Source organism: Pseudorca crassidens, chromosome 17 (assembly GCF_039906515.1).
Source record: "Pseudorca crassidens isolate mPseCra1 chromosome 17, mPseCra1.hap1, whole genome shotgun sequence".
NCBI classification, from domain to species: Eukaryota; Metazoa; Chordata; class Mammalia; order Artiodactyla; family Delphinidae; genus Pseudorca; species Pseudorca crassidens.
In genome coordinates, this window is record NC_090312.1 from 45881354 (window position 1) to 45902897 (window position 21544).

The 21544-nt window shown below is 35.0% G+C and overlaps 1 protein-coding gene across 1 annotated transcript in view; it reads right to left on the bottom strand.

Moving 5' to 3' along the window:
* SLC26A7 (solute carrier family 26 member 7) overlaps positions 1 to 21544 on the bottom strand; it is a 181446-nt gene that overhangs the window by 131804 nt on the left and 28098 nt on the right. Inside the window, exons 2-3 of the mRNA XM_067712815.1 lie at positions 9884 to 9994; positions 3948 to 4120 (exon numbers count right to left, since the gene is read on the bottom strand). Coding sequence (XP_067568916.1) covers positions 3948 to 4120; positions 9884 to 9994 — 284 coding nt within the window. The remainder of the gene's footprint in view (positions 1 to 3947; positions 4121 to 9883; positions 9995 to 21544) is intronic.

Consider the following 21544-nt stretch of genomic DNA (forward strand, 5'->3'; position numbering starts at 1 on the left):
AGTCAAAAATCCACTCCACATAGAGTCACTGAATGGATAAAAAAACAAGACCCATATATATGCTGTCTACAAAAGACTCACTTCAGAAATAAAGACACCTGCAAACTGAAAGTGAGGTGTTGGGAAAAGTTATTCCATGCAAATGAAAATGAAAAGAAAGATGAGGTATCAATATTTATATGAGACAAAATAGACTTTAAAACAAAGACTGTAATAAGAGACAAAAAGGACATTACATAATGATAAAAGGATCAATCCACAAAGATATAACAATTGTAAATATATATGTACTCAACATAGGAACAACTAAATACATAGAGCCAATATTAACAGACATAAAGAAAGAAATTGACAGTAACACAATAATAGTAGGAGACTTTAACATCCCATTTAAATCAATGAATAGATCATCCAGACAGAAAATCAAAGAGTGGCCTTAAACGATGCATTATACCAAATGGACTTACTAGTCATATATAGAACATTCTATCCAAAAGCTGATGAATATACATTCTTTTCAAGTGTACATTGAACTATATTCAGGATAGATCCCGTGCTAGACCACAAAGCAAGTTTCTGTAAATTTAAGAAAACTGAAATCATTTTAAGCATCATTTCCGACCACAACACTTTGAGACTAGAAATTAGTTACAAGAAAAAAACTGCAAAAACACAAACTCATGGAAGCTAAACAGTATGCTACTAAACAAAATTTAAAAATGAAAGAGGAAAAAATCAAAATTGAAATAAAAAAATATCAGAAGATTAATGGAAATGAAAAGACAAGGATGCAAAATTTTATGGGAAGCAGAAAAGGCAGTGCTAAGAGGGGACTTTAGAGTGATACAGCTTACCTCTGGAAACAAGAAAAATCTCAAATAAACAATCTAACCTGATACCTAAAGGAACCAGAAAAAGAAGAACAAACAAAACACAGAGTCATCAGAAGGAAAAAAATTATAAAGATCAGAGAGGATATAAATTAAATGGAGACTAAAAATAAATAAATAAATAAAAAGTTCAATGAAACCAAAAGCTTGTTCTTTGAAAAGATAAAGGATCATAAAAGATTACTAAGAAAAACTATATGCCAATAAAATGGAAAACCAAGAAGAAATGGACAAATTCGTAGAAATGTACACTTTCCCGAGATTGTACCAAGAAGAAATAGAAAATACAAATAAATCAAATACAGTAATGAAATTGAATCCATTAAAACAAACAAACAAACTACCAACAAACAAAAGTCCTGGACCAAACAGCTTCACAGGTGAATTCTAGCAAACATTTAGAGAAGAATTAACATTTATCCTTCTCAAACTACTCCAAAAAATTGCAGAGGAAATAATGCTTTCAAACTCCTTCTACAAGACCAGCATCACCCTGAAACCAAAACCAAAGGTATCACACTAAAAAGAAAATTACAGGCCAATAGAACTGATTAACATAGATACAAAAATATCAACATAATATTTATAAACCCAGTTCAACAATACAGTAAAAGGATGATACAGCATGATCAAATGGGATTTATCCCAAGGATGTAAGGATGGTTCAATATTTGCAAATCCATCGATGTGATACACCACATAAACAAAGTGAAGAATAAAAATTGTGATCATATCAATAGATGCAGAGAAAGCTTTTCATAAAATTCAACACCATTTTTGATCAAAACTCTCAACAAACTGGGAATAGAGGGAACATACATCAAGGAGCCCATGAACTGCAACTAAGCATCCCGCCTACCACAACTAAGACCCAGTGCAACCAAATAAATAATAAATAAATAAAATATTTTTTAAAAAGATGACACAAACAGATAAAAAGATATATCATGTTCATAGATTGGAATAATTAATATTGTTAAAATGACATACTATCCAAGGCAACCTACAGATTCATTGCAATCTGTATCAAAATCCCAATGGCATGCATTTTTCACAGAACTAGAGCAAATGATCCTAAAATTTATATGGAACCACAAAAGACCTCTAATAGCCAAAGCAGTCTTGAGAAAAAAGAACAAAGCTGGAGGTATCACACTCCCAATTTCAAACTATACTACGAAGCTACAGTAATCAAAACAGTATGTTACTGGCACAAAAACAGACACATAGATTAATGGAACAGAATAGAGAACCCAGAAATGAACCCACACTTATATGGCCAGTTAACCTACAACAAAGGAAGCAAGAATATACGATGGGGAAAAGACAACCTCTTCAATAAATGTGGTTGGGAAAACTGGACACCTACAAGCAAAATAATCAAACTGGACTACTCTCTCACACTATGCACAAAAATTAACTCAAAATAAATTAAAGACTTAAATGTAAGACCTGAAACCATAAAACTCTAGGAACAGGCATTATGTTCTTTGGTTCTGTTTTTTTTTTTAATTAAAAAAAATTCAGGTAGTATGCTCTTTGACATTGGCCTTAGTAATACTTTTATTGGATATGTTTCCTCAGACAAGGGAAACAAAAGCAAAAACAAACAAATGGAATTCATCAAACTAAAAGTTTTGTACAGCGAAGGAATATGTGAACAAAACAAAAAGGTCACCTACTGAATGGGAGAAGATATTGCAAACAGTATATCTGATAATGGTTTAATATCCAAAAAAATATTAAAAACTCCTAGAACTCAACATCAAAAAACATACAACCCAACTAAAAAATGGGAGAGGATCTGAACAGACATTATTCCAAAGAAGACATACATTTGGTCAAAAGGCACATGAAAAGATGCTCAACATCATTAATCATAAGGGAAATGCAAATCAAAACCACAATGAAATATCACCTTACACCTGTCAGAATGGTTATTATCAAAAAGACAACAAATAACCAGTGCTGGTGAGGATGTAGAGAAAAGGGATCCCTGGTGCACTATTTGTGGGAATGTAAATAAGTGCAGCCACTATGGAATACATTAGGGAGGGTCCTCAAAAAATTACAAATAGAAATACAATACTATCCAGCACTTCTACTCCCGGGTATTTATTCAAAGAAAATGAAAACATTAATTAGAAAAGATATATTCACCTATGTTTATTGCAGCATTATTTATAATAGCCAAGATATGGAAGCAACCTAAATGCACATCAGTAGAAGAATGAATAAAGAAGATGTGGTCTATGTATACAATGGAATATTACTCAGCCATATAAATAGTGAAATCTTGCCATTTGCGACAACATGGATAGACCTAGAGGGTATTATGCTCAGTAAAATAGGTCAGACAAGGAAAGACAAATACTGTATGATTTCAATTATATATGGAATCTAAAAAACAAAACAATAAATAAACATAACAAAACAGAAGTAGGAATATAGAGAGAACAAATAGATGGTTGCCAGAGGGAGGTGGGTGGGGAAAGGAAAGAAATAGTTGAAAGAAAATAGAAGTACAAACTTCCAGTTGCAAAACAAATGAGTCACAGGTATGAAATACACAGTGTGGGGAATATAGTCAATAATTATGTAATATCTTTGTATGGTGACAGATCTTAACTAGACTTATTATGGTGATTATTTTGAAATATATAGCAATATTGAATCACTATATTATGTAACTATAAGATAAATAAGTACAATGTGATAAATGTAATTAATACTGCTGTATGTTATACATGGAAGTTGTTAAGAGGGTAAATCCTAAGTGTTCTCAGTACAAGAAAAAATACTTTTTTTTTCTATTTCTTTAATTTTGTATCTATATGAGATGACGGGTGTTCATTAAACTTAAATTCCATGATGTATGTATGTCAAATCATTATGCTGTACACCTTAAGCTTATATAGTGTTGTATGTCAATTATCTCAATAAAACTGGAAGAAAAATTCAATTGACAAGAAAAGATGACTTTAATAAATAAAACACCAATTGCCTTTTCTTTGCTACTGTCTACCTTTCTTTATTCCCAAGTTTCAGTATACTTACCTGAATCACACCTCCCAAGAAGGAAACAGCTGCAGCAACACCAATCCTTTGCATCTCAAAGTCAGATAAGCCCAGCACACTTGTGTTACTCTGTGTGGTAAGGTTCTGACTGTTCAGAGGGACAAGCCGTTCCACTGCATTAGCTGATATTAAGGATGTCAAGGCAAAGGTGCCTAAAGCGGGTGGGGGGGGATCTTCTGTTAGTAACAGACTCAATAAACATTATTGGATTCCACCATTAAAGTTGAATCCATGTTGTAAAACCAAAACAGATCTATTAGAAGCACTCTCCTCTGCACCCCCACTATTCCACCCTTCACTCCATGGAATAAACAGAAACTCACCTTTTTATACACAAATTTCTTCCACATACATCTACTTGCTATTCCCTCCTAGGCCATACATTTTCCTACCTCTCTGCAGACCTACATAGAGAATGTCCTCAAAACAGGGATTAAGATCATGGTGTGGATTTGAATCCAGCTCCTCCATTTATCACTATCACGATTTAGAGCACATTACTTTGAGTCTAAATCGCCTCATCCATAAAATGCAGGTAATAATGCCTATGTTTTAGAGTTTGAGGAGAATATAAATGAGATGATAAATATGAAGACCTCAATAGGCTCAGTGGAAAATATGACTCTTTGCTGAATCTGGGGCTCATTGACTGAAATTCTTGCTCCTCCAATCTACTTATAAAAACATCCTTGTCTTTCCTGGTCTGGCTCAAATTTCATATTCAACATAGATCATCCCAGATTCCCCAGTCAGTCCAGGTTAAATATTTCTATTCCCTGTGCTCTCATAACAGAGTACACCTTTATTATAGTATAACAGCAACATGCTGTGGCCCATAAAATGATGAAACATACCATTTCTGTCTACTGTAACTAGATAAGTTTCAAAGGTATATCCCAGGAATTGTCCTGGCCTCACACAAATGCAGGACCATTTTCAGTGTGTTCCCCTCTTCCTGCCAAGAGTTCTGATGCTCTTATCTTGGCACAGCATGTCTGAGAATGTAGCCACACCAGCAGGGAAATGTCATTTCCCAAAGAGAGGGTTCAGCAATTTTGGATTAAAGAAACAAATTGCAGCATGGTAAAAACATTCCCCCAACCCTTTACCTAAAGACCTTACTTTGCCCCAGGTCATAAATGACACTGTGTGAAAAAGGGCCTGTCACAAGATATAGACATCTCAACAAATGGTATGCAGCCTCATAGGGCAAGAGAGCTAAGTCAGGCAGAAACAAAGTCTCAGTGGAAAGCTGACGCAGAAAATCCTTTGGTTTTAGAGGATAAGTGAGACAGTATGTGCTGTGATTCAAAATAGTATGGTGATTGTAGCCTCCAATAAACCTCACCTTAAATCTCAGTACCGCCATCTCAATATCTTTATCTAAAGACAGAAAGCATTCCTCACCCAATGGGGTTGTGATGAGACTTAAATGAAATAATGTACCACATATCCCAATATATTGCATGTAGTTGACACCTAAAAAAGGTAATTCTTAATAAGATTAAAACCGGAATGCTCTGTTATAGTCTGTTATTCAATGTTCACTGTTCCGTTGAATTGATGGTATATAAATACATAGAGCAAATTGCATAAAGTTCTCTTAGGGAGCTAAGTCATTCTCAATAAATCATCAATAAATATCAACTGTCATGATCACTGTTCTCAACATAAAGTACTAAATTAAGAACACATCAAGGACCAAATATATATAATGATTAGAGACAAGATTCTGACGTCAAGGATTGGCAATGCCAAATAAGGAATATTTGCCATAGGATCTGCCCTTGCCTTATTTTTTCAAGGTATGCTACAACAGAATTTCTCAAAGTCTTATATTCCTGAAAGTGAAGAAGTGTGTATTTTGGCCTTTAAATCTAGAACATAGAGCAAAATGATTTGTACAAAAGCCACTGAACAAATGACTAGAGAACTGAGAACAAAAATGATCTAGAGTTAATTTTTGAGTAGGCCTAGCTTTCCTAAGATTTGAAAGAAGATAAGAAGGAATTGAATGGTAAGAGAGAACAGCCAACAAAAATGTTTTGTTGAGAAAAGAAAAGTGAGTCTCACCTGTGTGTGAGTCACATCCCAAGAACTTCTCTAGAGAGAGACATTGCCAGAAATGGCTATGGGGTTACTTACTGTGTCAACATGGTTATGGGAGTATTGCCTCTTTTCAAAGGATGACACTTTGCTGTTTCTGAGATAGTTGAGAACAATCAAGGATGTTGAGGCTGCTGGTGACTATATGATGATGTTGTGAATGACATTTTACCTTCTCTATCTTATTGGTTTTGCCTTGTCTTTATCTCCTCCCTACTACTCCGCTGCTCTTTCCTTCAATTTCTCAACGTTTCATTCTGGTTAGGCTTTAAACCTACTAGTGGTACCCTTAAATACCACTAAACCCATCTAGTAGCTTAAGAGTGGTTGGCAAGACCTAATAGGAAGTGAATTGGGGCCTCAGAATTGGGCAGGGCTAAGTTCAAATTCCTGGTCAAGGTACCTAACCTCTCTCAGCTTGCTTATTTGTAAGATGATGATAAAATATCTAGCTACAAAATCTGGGTAGAGATTAAGTGATATTTCATATATAAAAACATCTGTCACAATTCTTACCACATTTGGTAAATAATTGTTTGCTTATTTTCTTTTCTTCTACAGAGAATTCTATTGTCTCCCTAATCTTTTCTCTAAATTAATGAACATATTTTTCTCTTTAAAATTTTTTTCTCTAATTTAGAAGATAATTATATCCTACAAATTGTCACATATGGGTTATCTTCAACAATTTTGTTTCCACTGGACTGATACTCAAGTTTCTGTTCTTTTCCTTTTTAGTCTAAGATATGTTCTTTGCAAGTCACAAGAAGCAATCAATGATTTATTCCTTTTTAAAATATATATGTATTTTAAATTAAAATAAGAAAATTGTGCTGTTAAAAATACAGCACATTTGGTGTCTTTATATTCTAGCTTTTGAATTATTTGCTTTTAAAGATACCTCAAGCATTATTTATTATTGCATTTAGTAATTCATTATTGCATTCTGATTACCTGAGTTGGAGGGAAAATCCCAGATAATGTGATTTTTCTTTATGAAAGCAACATCAATCTCTTAATAGTAAAATAGAAGTAGGCATTCCCACACACATATATACACCAAAATAAAGTACAATAATATTATTTAAAAGAAAAATATGTTCTCTATACTAAATGTTTGCAGAAAATTTAGGTTGGTTCCTATAATTAAGATCATAGGAAGTTCAAAAATAATTAGTTTGTATATTTCTCCTGATATATATATTATATTTAATATTATTAAATTTGTTAAATACAGAACCTTATACAAGTGGTAATGTGTATATATATAAATATAATACCATGAGGAAAAAGGATCATTTCTTCTTTACTGATTCTAAAGAATTCTAAATCTGTTGGGATAGAAAGAGAAATGAGGAGATCCAGCTGGCTCTGTCTTTTGGAGAAGTGCTTATGCAGAAATAAAATGCCTTAAGCATTTATTGTGCTATACAGTATCTATAGTAAAGCCTGTAAATTATATGTATTTTGAAATGTATATTATTTACCTAGTAGACTACGAGATTCCTATAGCTGTTAATAATATTTGTTAAATCCAAAGTTTTATATAAACGGCAATTTCAAAACCATGTCACCAGTAAAATGTTTATGATTCCTTAGGAAATAAAGTGGTTTATGTAAATACATACTTAGGTATATCAAGTTAAGTATTTTTGACTTCTTAAAGTAATTATGGTCTATTAGGAATTTTTTTTTTTACCTTTTCTTTTATCCTTTGTTTAACAGAGGAGATGTTTTGAGTCCAGCTCTAAAAATAATCTGCTTTTTCTTGCTAATGACATATTTAAATGTTTTGAAGAATGAAAATAAATTTCCTAGGAAATTAGGGAGCAGGAAATTTTGAATATAATAGGCTTCAAGAACTTCTGATTCATTATTGTGCTTTTCTCCCTTTACATCAACACAAAAGGAAACTGCATTCTTGAGCAGCTGGTTGTAAAAAGGAAAAGCTTGGCTTCAGATTTGACCACACCTGGCTTGTAATCCATGCATCTACAACTTAATCTGTGCTCTCACAGAAAACTTTATGAAATTAAGAGGTATTTTTAACCTAAATATGCAAATAATGATGTTTATTTAAAATAATTGTATTAAGATAAAATAGCACATGTAAAGCTCTTAATAAATCATCTAATAAATAGTACACCTAAGGTTCTCAAATTTAAGTACATATCTACACATACATGTGTAGATAGATAGATGCGTTATTTTAAAAAAACTGGAGATTGTGTGAAAATGCTGATTCTGATTGAATAGATCTGAAGTGGGATTTTGCATTTTTAGCAAGATTCCACATAAAACTGATCCTGCTGGTTCATGGACCATACGTTAGGTAGCAGTGTTGTAAATGTCTGATAATTGTTGATCCTATCCTCCATGACAAAGTTGATTATATAAGAAGCCAATTTTACATAAATAAGACATTATTTTATAGGTTAATTTCTGCATGAGAAAATGCATGTATCAATGTGGTAGGCAGAATTATGGCCTTCCAAATGCATCCACATCCTGTAAATATCTTATGTTACATGTCAAAGGGTAATTAATGCTGCAGATGGAATTAAGGTTGCTAATAAACTGACCTTCAGATAAGGAGATTATCCTGGATTGTCTAGGTGTACCCAGTGTAATCACAAGGGTCCTTTAAACATGGAGGATGGAAGCAAAGGATCATAATCAGAAAGAGATTTCCCTGCTGACTCTGAAAATGAAGCATTTGAGCCAAGAATTCAGGAAACCTTTAGAAGGTAGAAAAGTTAAGAAAACCAAATTGTTCTCTAGAACCTCCAGAAAGAAATGCAGCTCTACTGACATCTCAATTTTAGCCCTGTGGGCCTCATTTCAAACTTCTGATCTCTAAAACTATGGGATAATAAATTTTTCTTGTAGGAAATAAAGTTTTCTTCAATAACACAAACTGACCACTGAAGAAATAGACACAAAATGGTATTACTTGCTTACAGACTGATATTTTGCATAAACAAAATGGATAAAAATGCCTCTATGGATATTTCCTCTTGAGTACTTTTATTATTATTACCATAATATTTAAGATTAAGGTATCATTTTTGTAATGATAGCAGCTTTTATTAATTTTTATGTAGCAAGTAATAAATTAGACACTTGTACATCAATTATGTTATCAATATAATCATGATTTTTTTTGACATTTTACTATCAAGAAAGCAGCAAATAGACCTTTAAAACTTTGCCCAGGCTCATGCAGATAGCAAACACTAAATGTGACACATACCCAGGTCTATCTAACTTCCAAGCCTTTGTTTTTAACCAGGCTGCTCTATTATTAGATTACTTGTTCACATTTTATTTGGTAATGAAATGCTAGGCAATGTAAGAGATATACTAATTAGAGGGCATTGTAGAACCTAGCTTGGAAGAAACTTAAAAGATTGTTTAATCTAAATATTAATTACATGGAAAATAATTTTCAATATTTGAGTAACTAAATTTTATAGTCTTTTCCTCAGAGTGCTTATTTTCATTTCATTGTAAATTCAGAACATTTATCCTTCTCTTACAGTCTTTTTACAACTTAAAAATGAACAGAATCTTTAACAATAACCTTGGTTACATAGTAATATAGCAATAAATCACAGTATGTGTTGAGGCACAGAAAGTTAAATGTCTTGCCCTAATATTTGCTGATATTATTTGCTGATAATATTTGCCCTAATATTTTCAGTAGTAAAGTAAGAATTACATTGGAAATGTAATCAGTAACAAATAATCACTTCTGAGTCCCCTTCATTAGTAATATGAGAAGCATAAGCATAGACAGAAATTATTACCTGTGGCAACATGACGTCCCATTCCAAATATGGCATAAATGATGGCAGGAAACAGAGACCCATACAAACCAAACACAGGGTGCACAGATGAGAGAACAGCAAAGGCCAACCCTGTGAAGAAGAACCAGGGTTAATAGGACCATCTTATAACCCCAAGATACAGTCCATTACAAAGTAGAATGGATATTGGTTTATTTAATATGAAAGGAATTATGATTTAATTATTCTACTTGTTCAGTGAAAGACTAGCATCATTGTCCTAAATAACAGAAAATTCACTCATTAGCTCATATTTACATTTCAATTCTAAAACCATTCTTTTTGGCCTACTACTTTTTACTTGATTACAGAGATGGCTACAAGAAGACATTAGCTCGGAGTGTCTTCCTGGTAAAAGTGAGAATCATTTTCACATGTTCATTCTATTCACACAATAGCATCTGTGAGATAGGCAGAACTAGTAGCAATACCACTGACAAATAAGAAGCCTGACATGAAATGTAATTAAGGCTGGGGTAAAAAGGATGCACACATTCAAAGGTGCCTGGTTGGCTGGCTAGCTGGCTGGCCTAAGATTGTGTATCCCAGTATTGGGCCAGTGTGTGAATTCATGAATGTCTCATAACTGGACCCCAGCCTGTATTCAGGTACAATTTCTTAGAGCGAAAAAAACTCAACTTTGCTTATTCAAAGAATAAGTAAGGTGTACCTTAAAACTGTTAATTTTTGTTCTCCTTAGATACTACTGCCTGCACAGTTTGTTTGTCACAGGCACATAGAAAATTTTCCTAGACATGTCTAAATTACCACTAGCCATTTAAACATGACCAAAGTGTGCATGAGTATAAATTGATTAAAGTGATCTTGTTTGCCGCTGATCCTTGGCATTAAACAGGTAGTTCTGAGGCAGGAGATAGATGGGCTCCAGGATAGAGATTTACAACTTGCCTGCCTGTTTACATTCCCTGGGGAGAGGAAAAGATGGGCTTCAGGCTGGACACTTACAACTAGCCTCCTGTTTATATTTCCTGAGACAGGACATAAGTGGGCTCCAGGTTAGATATTTACAACCAGCCTCCTGTTCGCACTTTGAAATAGAAATAACAACAGAACAGGTTAAATAGCTAGGCTTTGTCTCCTGAGGACACTCTAAGTTAACAGTCACGGCAGGAACAGAGAGGGGCTAAACCCTGTCCGAGTAAAGATCAAGAGGTCATGCATTTCCCATGCTTGGGGCAAGGGAGACACTGCACATGCGCAGAAAGGCTCAAAAAGGAGGGGGCACCACCCCATAATATGTGACTCTAAGGCCACTCCTGGGCTGAAATCCATTTTGGAAAAAAGTTGGGCATGCATATTGGGAAGCGTCCTATGGCAGGTCAGGTGTGGAAGAAGAAACCAGATAATTGACCAAAGGTAAATAAAGACCCTGAAGAACTGCCCTATATAAGTGACTTAACCACCTCTTTACCGCTTTCCTCATTAGGGAGGATGCCCACACCCTTTCTCTCTGGATGTGCGTCTCTGCCTTGCTTCTATCTTAACTAAACAATTTCTTTGTGTTCTATCCCACTTGTGCTATGTCTCTAATAATAAACTTTGTACCTGTTTTTACAGTTTTTGCCTCCATGAGAAATACATTTTTAACTGGGGGCGAGAACCAAGGAAAACTAACTTCTAGCCTCTAGCCCTTGGTGGTCTGGTGGCTAAAGTTCCTGGTTTTCATCCAGGCTACCCAGGTTCAATTCCTGGGCAGGGAATTAAGCCACCGCTCACTGCTGCCTCTCCAAGATCAGTTCAGCTAGGTTCTGATAATCCATTCAAGTTTACATGGTTTAATGATAGCCATTTGATTGAGCATAATGGACTTGACAAGCTACAAAAAGATTTGAGGAAGGAGCTGGCATTAGAACCTAGATTACCTGAACATTATGCCAGTTAATTATTCACACTATGGAGCCTGGCAATCTGGTTCCCATATCAGTACTTTTTACTGTTTAACTTTTACTATTCAAAGTTAAGTTTAATCTCTTTAAAATAAATAAACTCTAGTTTTACATCAAATATTTTGTTTCAAGAAGTACAAGATATTTCAGTTACAGTTAAAATGCATGAAAGATCTACCAATAACCAGTTCCTTCTTCAGTGTTAAAAACCTGCTTGGGTTGCTTGTTTGCTGACAATGTATTCCTAAAAGTCTGGTGAAGACAAATAAAAAGTTGTTATAGAAGAGTTACTGGCAGAGGCTGCTCTAGAATTTCACACAGGCAGGATGAGAGGCAGCAATCTTGCTGTTGAGAAAGGTCGTGTGAAAGTGCAGGTCTCCAAGCCAGGTTAGCATTGTAAAGCTAAACTTTCCCCCACCCCAATAACAAACACCTCCTGGCATTTATTATAGTGAAAGCAACTGTGTAAGAACACTGTGTGCATTAAATCAGTCATATGGAAAGCTAAAAAGCAACTTTTTCTCATCCATTTTCAGAATGAGTTACTTGATAAAAATTACCTATCAAGAGACAGAAATACAGAGTGCTTCCAAGTAAGAAAAAATGTTGCCCACATTTCAGATCACCCAGATCTACTAAATCAGTGATGGGGGGAAAGGGAAATATGTATGTGGCATATTTAATGAAAGCACCTTGGCTGAATTGCATGGACACTAAATTCTGAAAGATGCGGTAAATACCAACAGAATCAAGTTTGCCAGAAGTACCCTATTTGGCTACATTTCTACTCCACCTGCAACAGCAAACGTAAATACAAAACTAGAAGCAGTCAGAATGGCCATCATCAAAAAATCTAGAAACAATAAATGCTGGAGAGGGTCTGGAGAAAAGGGAACACTCTTGCACTGCTGGTGGGAATGTGAATTTGTACAGCCACTATGGAGAACAGTATGGAGGTTCCTTAAAAAACTACAAATAGAACTACCATATGACCCAGCAATCCCACTACTGGGCATACACCCTAAGAAAACCATAATTCAAAAAGAGTCATGTACCAAAATGTTCATTGCAGCTCTATTTACAATAGCCCAGAGATGGAAACAACCTAAGTGTCCATCATCAGATGAATGGATAAAGAAGATGTGACACATATATACAATGGAATATTACTCAGCCATAAAAAGAAACGAAATTGAGCTATTTATAATGAGGTGGATGGACCTAGAGTCTGTCATACAGAGTGAAGTTAAGTCAGAAAGAGAAAGACAAATACCGTATGCTAACACATATATATAGACACAGACCTACTAGAGAATGGACGTGAGGATATGAGGAAGGGGAAGGGGAAGCTGTGACAAAGCGAGAGAGTGGCATGGACATATATACACTACCAAACATAAAATAGATAGCTAGTGGGAAGCAGCCACATAGCACAGGGAAATCAGCTCGGTGGTTTGTGACAACCTAGAGGGGTGGGATAGGGAGGGTGGGAGGGAAGAAGACTCAAGAGGGAAGAGATATGGGAACATATGTATATGCATTCACTTTGTTATAAAGCAGAAACTAACACACCATTGTAAAGCAATTATACTCCAATAAAGATGTAAAAAAAAAAAAAAAAAAAACTAGAAGCAGCTGGATTCTCTCCTCTTGCCTTGTGAATAGGTACTTTTTGTTTGTTTTATTACAAAACTCATCTCTCACCCTCTGTTCATCCCAAGTGAAATCTATAAAAAATTAGTTCAAAAACAGAATTTCTTTGGATCTCATATTCCTATCAAATTAAAATAGGAATAATCATGGAAAACATTTCTAACTGCAATCTTTAAAAGATCTCTAGACCTATATACGCAAAATATCACCTCAGTAGATTTTACAAGAATGATCTCAAAGACCAGAAATCATGTAGACACTTCCTTAATCTCAAATGACACTGATACTGAGCTTTCACATTAAGCAAATGTTGTACACTCTCAATGAGAATCTACTTCTCTGCTAATATGACAATGAACAATGGCCAAAATGAAGGAATGAACTAATTCAGAAATACAATGCTTTAAATTTCAAGTACCCCTTCCATAGATAAAAACTAAAAAACCCAAACCACCCTCCCATACCCACCTCCAAAAAGGAGAGGAAACAGCATAAAGTTTTCTTTCTCTGATTCATTTATTATTCTGGTTCATACTGTAACCAACATACATATTTTCATACAAACTAAAATATGTTAAATCCTCCAAAAATAATGAAAATACTAACTAGTTAGAGTCACTTACAAATTAGTAGAATTATCTACACTTTTCTCCATGTTTAATAAAACAGGGTGTTCAATTCAATCAGAGCAGAATTAGAACTCTCTATTACTTTGGGGGAAAATTGCTGCAAATACTGATAGATATTTGTATTATTTAATCTCACTTAGATAAGAGCAAAAGCAGCACAACAAACAAAAGTATAGAAGAATAAAAACAAAATGGGGGGCTTCCCTGGTGGTGCAGTGGTTGGGAATCTGCCTGCCAATGCAGGGGACACAGGTTCGAGCCCTGGTCTGGGAAGATCCCATATGCCGCGGAGCAACTAAGCCCATGAGCCACGGCTACTGAGCCTGCGTGTCTGGAGCCTGTGCTCTGCAACGGGAGAGGCCGCAACGGTGAGGGGCCCGCACACAGCGATGAAGAGTGGCCCCCACTCGCCACAACTGGAGAGGGCCCTCACACAGAAACAAAGACCCAACACAGCCAAAAATAAATAAATAAATTTATTAAAAATAAAAAAATTGGGTATTAGGGCAAAGGGTGCCAAAAGGGGACAGAGGAGGAATGAGAGGAGAAACAGAGAGAGACAGAGATTGATTGATTGATTGGAGGAGAAAACCCATAATGAGATCTTTAGATAGCTGATTTTTTTTAAAAATCAAAAATCATGTATTGGTAATGCAAGTCTTATATATCCATTAAAGAATGATCACTAGAAGACTTTGAAAGATGCAATTTTTAAGAAAACATGTTTTATAGGTGTGATAATGGTTATTAAAGTAGAAGAAACTCCATATTCCCATGTCAATATTATCAGCAGTTTCAGGGCTTATGAACATTCCCCACCTTTTGAGGGACCCTGAGTGTGAAGTTGGACATTTACCACTGGCAACACTTGCTCCTCCAACCCAGGCTACAGTGAAAATGGCTTCCCTAGACAGAGTGTCTGACCCCTGCCAAGGAAGAACACAAAAGCAGGTAGTTAGCTCACTCTGCCTCTGCACTAATCACAATCTCTTGGCTGAGATTGCTAGAAAGTGACCAATCACTGCTAGTGAGAATGAGAACTGTTTATCACAGAGATGATATTTTATATTTTAAGATACATATTTTTATTTCAGCTTCAGACCAGTTTTATTTGGATTTGTATGATAGCAATTATTTAGAAAATTAAAGAAACCTGGAACTGCAAAAGATCATGTCTAGAAATTGAATAGTGTATCTGAAGTTGTTAATTGGTGCTGGAATTACATACAGAGAGCTGCTCTATTGGGGACTTTATATTTTCTTGGCTTAGTGACCTCACTTCTTTATTGAGAGCCCAGGCAGCTAAGACTCAGAGGTACTGGTTTATTCCCCTCAAGCATGAATACAAGAACAGCAGTATTTCATAGACTGTAGCATTTAGTTATGGAGCTTCAAATACTACCCAGAAAACTACAGTTACCACAACTCAATGAAACAACTATTCCAGTAGAATTCACTGCTCCCAGAATGTCGATCCTTTTCATGAAACACCTTTGGGCTTTCTTAGGGGTTGAACTGTTCCCCACTCTGATTCATATGTTGAAATCCTAATTCCTAGCACCTCAGAATACGGCTTTATTTGGAAATAGGGTCATTGCAGATGTAATTGTGTAGGAATTCACAAGGTTGTAGGATGCAGTCATCCCAGAATACAGTGGGTTTATAATCCAATATGACTAATAAAAGAATGTCATATGAAGAAATACAAGCACACAGGAAGAATGCCATACAAAGATGAAGGCAGAAATCAGGATAATTATTCTGCATGCCAAGAACACCAAAAGTTGCCAGCAAACCACCAGAAGCTAGGGGAGTGGCACATTAACAAATTATCCCTCACAGCTCTCAGAAGATATCAACTCTGCTCATACCTCGACTTTAGAATTCTAGCCTCCAGAACTGTGGGGCAATAAATTTCTGTTGTTTAAGTCACCCAGCTTATGGTATTTTGTTACAGGACCCCTAGCAAACATACAAGTATTAGTTTTTGGAAGGAGCAGAAAGTAAGAGGTCATTTGATGCTGTGGTGTTCAATCTCACATTCTGAACAGGACTGAAACACTTATCCTTAAAAAATATTAAATAATATTTCCAACTTTGAACTTCCAATTCATAATCCCTAAATCTATATAATATCATTAAAAATTTGTATTTTGAATCATCTCAAATAGCATCTAAGCAATTTAGTTCCTAAATAATGAGTGTCTAGAAATTAAGTTGCTAAATGTTAAAGATAGTCTTCTGAAGACTGTTTACTCAAAACTCAGAAGTGAAAGGTAAAGTCCCATTCAATCTCTATTATACATGGTACCATCACTAGAAGTTGTGTTGGCAGGAGTCTCAAGGGCACTATTCTTAGTACTCAGCTTCTATAACTTTAAGGAAATGGAGCTTACTGAGTGGCTAAAGGCAAATGTGAGTAAATTTGGGCCAACCACATTTGGAACAATGGTCAGTCTTTCAAGGCTTTGTAGAACTGAGTTTCTACAAGAAGTAAATTCTTCCACAAGAAGTAATACAAGTTAATTGTCTCATTACTTTCTCCAATTTCTGGTACACAAGAAAGAAAATAGTTGTAAAAATACTAAAAAGCTGAACCTATGCTGATCTGCTCAAGCAAAGCTCTTACAGGTTCTTGGCCTCTGCAGCCAGCCCACATCTAACCTCACCTGCTGCTAGATCATTCAGTAGCCTTGTGTAAATTAGAAAAAGGAACCCCCTGCTAGATGATCTAACCAACTTTATTTGTGAACAATGACTGAGGAAATGCCACTCTCCAAAATCCACTGATAGCTTCCCCCTATCTTCTACAAAAATGGGAAGCTTTGGTCAATTCTGAAAATGTTCATTTCTCAAAATCATGTTAAAGCACTGGATTCATGCTTTGGAAGTTGCCAAAGAGAAACCAAACAATGATTTTCAATTCTAAATGTTGATCTCACAGGTGAATTACTGCATTTGGCTATAGTAGAAGAGGAGATATTTATTTTAAAACCAAAGATAAGATTTTTATCCTAATAAGTCAGACTACATGATAAATCATAGCATTATCCCACCAGAGTGCATCCCTGTGCACAATCACAAGGGAGCTAAGCTAGATCCAGGGAAGAGTCCACCATCATTGAAGAGCTTCCTATGCATTCCTGTTCACATTTGGGAGGGGGCAGCTCAGTGGTGTGGCACCAACCTCTCTGGCCCTGACCCAGCCTCTAACCAAGGTGCACACACTGGGGAAAAAGTAAAATCAGCATGGAAGTTCAGCCCCAAGCCCTCAGGCCATAGCTACCTCCCACCTCCACCTCAAACCAAGGTGGAGACTGCCATCACACTTGAGAAACCCAACTTTGCTACTGCTCCAGCCCCTCAGGCCCCAAACCCAATTGGACTGTGATGACCACTGAGCATAGCAGAAGCCTGACTTGCACCTGGCTCTGGCTCAGACCCCTCCAACTCCAGACCACCCACTAAGGTGGTGGCTGCCAGCACAGAGGAAGAGGAGCTCACGATCACCTCAGATACAGTTCTCCCACCAAAGACATGGGCACATGCAGACTACATAGGGATGTTTATACACAAGGACACTGGAAACATGCAGACTGCATAGGGATGCCTTCAATATCAGGATAGGTAAGTGTTTCACATCATTTCATAGAGTGAGAGAAAGTTAAACAAATTAAGAAGACAGAAGAATATGTTTCACATGAAAAAATAAGAAAAAATCCCTGAAAAAAACCTAATGAAACAGAGATAATTTACCTAATAAAGAGTTCAAAGCAATACTAATAAGAATGCTAACTGAACTGGGGAAAAGAACAGATTAACATAACAAGAATTTTAACAAAGAACTGGAAAATATTATAAAGAATCAGTCAGAGCTAAAGAAACAATAACTGAAATTAAAAATACACAGGAGGGAATTAATAGCAGATTAGGTGATACAGAAAAATGCATAAGTAATCTGCAATACATAATAATGGAATTCACACAGTCAGGAAAGCAAAATGAAAAACAAATTAAAAATGATGAGGACAGTTTAAGAGACCTCTGGTACAACATCAAGCATACTAACATTCACATTATAGGGGTTCCAGAAGGAGAAGAGAGAGAGAGAAAAGAGTTCAAAAAATATTTGATGAAATTATGACTAAAAACTGAAGAATTAAACAGATGTCCAGGTACAGGAAGAACAGAGAGTCTCAAATAAGATGAAGTTAAAGAGACCCACACAAAGATATATCATAACTAAAATGGCAAAAGGTAAATATTTAAAGACAACAAAAGGAAAAAAAGAGTCACATACAAGGGAAACCCCAGAAGACTATAAGCGGATTTTTCAGCAGCAACTGCAGGCCAGAAGGGAGTGGTGTAATATAATTAAAGTCCGGAAAGAAAAAAAATGTACAACCTAGGATACTGTCTCCAGCAAGGTTATCAATCAAAACTGAAGAAGCTATAACTTCTTAGAGAAACAAAAAATTAAAGAGTTCATCAATACTAAATTGACCTGACAAGAAGTGTTAAAGGGTCTTCTTTAAGTGAAAAAGAAAAGGCCACAACAATAAACAAGAAATTACAGGAGGGGGAAAGTTCCACTGGTAAAGGAAAATTTAAAGACTGTGGTTCAATGATTGAAATAAGCTAGTACCAAGGTTAAAGACAAAAATTGAAAAATCAGCTATGATTACAATAAACAGTTAAGGGACCAACATGAAGGTGTAAAATATGACATCAAAAATACAAAGCACTGTTGTGGGGAAGGAGAAAAATATGGAACTTTTAGAATGTGTTTAAGTTAAATAAGTATCAGTTTAAAATAAGTAGATATATTTATAGTTCAATATATATGAACTCTATGGTAACCAGTAATCAAAAACTTACAATAGATATACAAAAACTAGAGAGAAAGGAACATAAACATAATACTAAAGAAAATCATCAAACCACAAGTGAAGATACTAAAAGAAGAAGAAAAGAACAGAGAAGAACTACAGGAAAACAAATAACAAAATGGCAATAAGTATATAACAAACAATCAATTTAAATGTAAATGCACTAAATGTACCAATCAAAAGACATAGGGTGGCTGATTTTATAAAACAAAACCAAAAACACCATTATATATGCTTCCTACAAGAGATTCACTTCAGAGCTAAGAAACACACAGACTGAAACTGAGGGGATGGAAAATGATATTCCATGCAACAGGAAATGAAAAGAAAGCTCAGGTAGCACTATTCATATCAAAGTGAACTTTAAAACAAAGTTTATAATAAAAGACAATGAAGGATATTATATAATAGCAAATCAATCAGTACAAAAAGATGATACAATATTCACAAATATATATGCACCTAATGTAAGAGCACCTAAATATATAAAGCAAATATTAACAGACACAAGGAGAAATTGACAGTAACACAATAATAGCAGGGGACTTTAACACCCCACATACATCAATGGACAGATCATCCAGACAGAAAAATCAATAAGGAAAGAGTGGCCTTAAATAACACAGTAGACCAGTGGGACTTAATAGATATCTACAGTACATTCAATCCCAAAACAGCAGAATACACATTCTTTTCAAGTGCACATGGAATTTCTTCAGGGTAGATCATATGATAGGCCAGAAAACATGTCTCAACAACCTTAAGAGGATAGAAATTATATCAAGCATCTTTTCCAACTACAATGGTGTGAAACTAGAAATCAGTTATAGAAATAAAACTGGAAAAACACAAACATGGGGAGACTAAACAACATGCTACTAAAAAACCAATGTATCAATGAAGAAATCAAAGTGGGAACCAGAAAATACCTTGAGATGAATGAAAATGAAAACACAAATTTCCAAAGTCTACGAGACACAGCAAAAGCAGTTCTAAGAGAAGATTATAGTGATTAATCCCTACCTCAAGAAACAAGAAAAATCTCAAATAAACAACCTAATCTACCATCTAAACGAATTAGAAAAAGAAAAACAAGCAAAGCCCCAAAGTAAGCAGCAGGAAGGGAATAGGAAAGACAGAGAGGAAATAAATAGAGATGAAAAAGCAACAGAACAAAAAATCAATGAAACCAAGAACTGGTTTTTTGAAAGGATAAAAAAAATTAATAAACCTTCAGCCAGGCTCACTAAGACGAAAAGAGAGGAATTAGAAAAAGAACAAACAAGCTCAAAGTCAGCAGAAGAAAGGAAATAATAAAGACCAGAGAATAAATAAATAAAATAGAGATCAAAAAGGCAATAGAATAGATCAAAGAAAATAAGAACTGGTTTTTGAAAGGATAAACAAAATTAATAACTCTTTAGCCAGGCTCACTAAGAAGAAAAGAGAGGACCCTAATAAACAAAATAAGAAATGAAAGAGGAGAAATAACAACCAATACCACAGAGACACAAAAAACTGTAAGAGAATAATATGAACAGTTATATACCAACAAATTAGACAACCTAGAAGAAATGGTCAAATTTCTAGAAACATACAACCTACAAAGACTGAATCAAGAAGAAACAGACAATCTGAACAGACTGATTACTAGAACTGAAGTTGAATTTGTAATAAAAAATTCCCAGCCAAAAAAAAGTGCAAGACTGGACTGCTTCACAGGGAAATTCTACCAAAATATAAAGAAGAGAAAACACATATCCTTCTCAAAGTATTCAAAAAACTGAAGAGGATAGAACACTCCCAAATTCATTCTATAAGGCCCAATTACCATGATACCAAAACCAGACACTAAAAAAGAGAAAAGGAAATTACAGGTCAATATCTTTGATGAATATAGATGCAAAAGTCTTCAACAAAATGTTAGCAAACCGAATCCAACAATATAGAAAAAGATCATAAACCATGATTGACTTGGATTTATTCCAGGGATGCAAGGATGGTTCAACATCTACAAATCAATCAATGTGATACATCATATTAACAAAAGGAAGGATAAATATCATATGATCATCTCAATAGACACAGAAAGAGCATTTGACAGAAATTCAACATTGATTCATGATAAAAACTCTCATCAAAGCTGGTATAGAGAGAACATATCTCAACAAATAAGGTTATTTATGACAAACACACAGCTAACATCATACTCAATGGTGAAAAACTAAAAGTCTTTCCTCTATTTTCAGGATAAGACAAGGATGCCCACTCTCTCACTTCTATTTAACATAGTATTGGAAGTCCTAGCCACAGAAATCAGACAAGAAAAATAAGTAAAAGGTATCCAATTTGGAAGGGAAGAAGTAAAACCATCACTATTTGCAGAATGGCATGATCCTTTATATAATAAAACCCTAAAGTCTCCACCAAAAACTATTAAAACTAATATATAAATTCAGAAAAGTTGCAGGATACAAGATTAACATACAGAAATCTGTTGCTTTTCTATACACTAGTAATGAACTCACAGAAAGAGAAATTAAG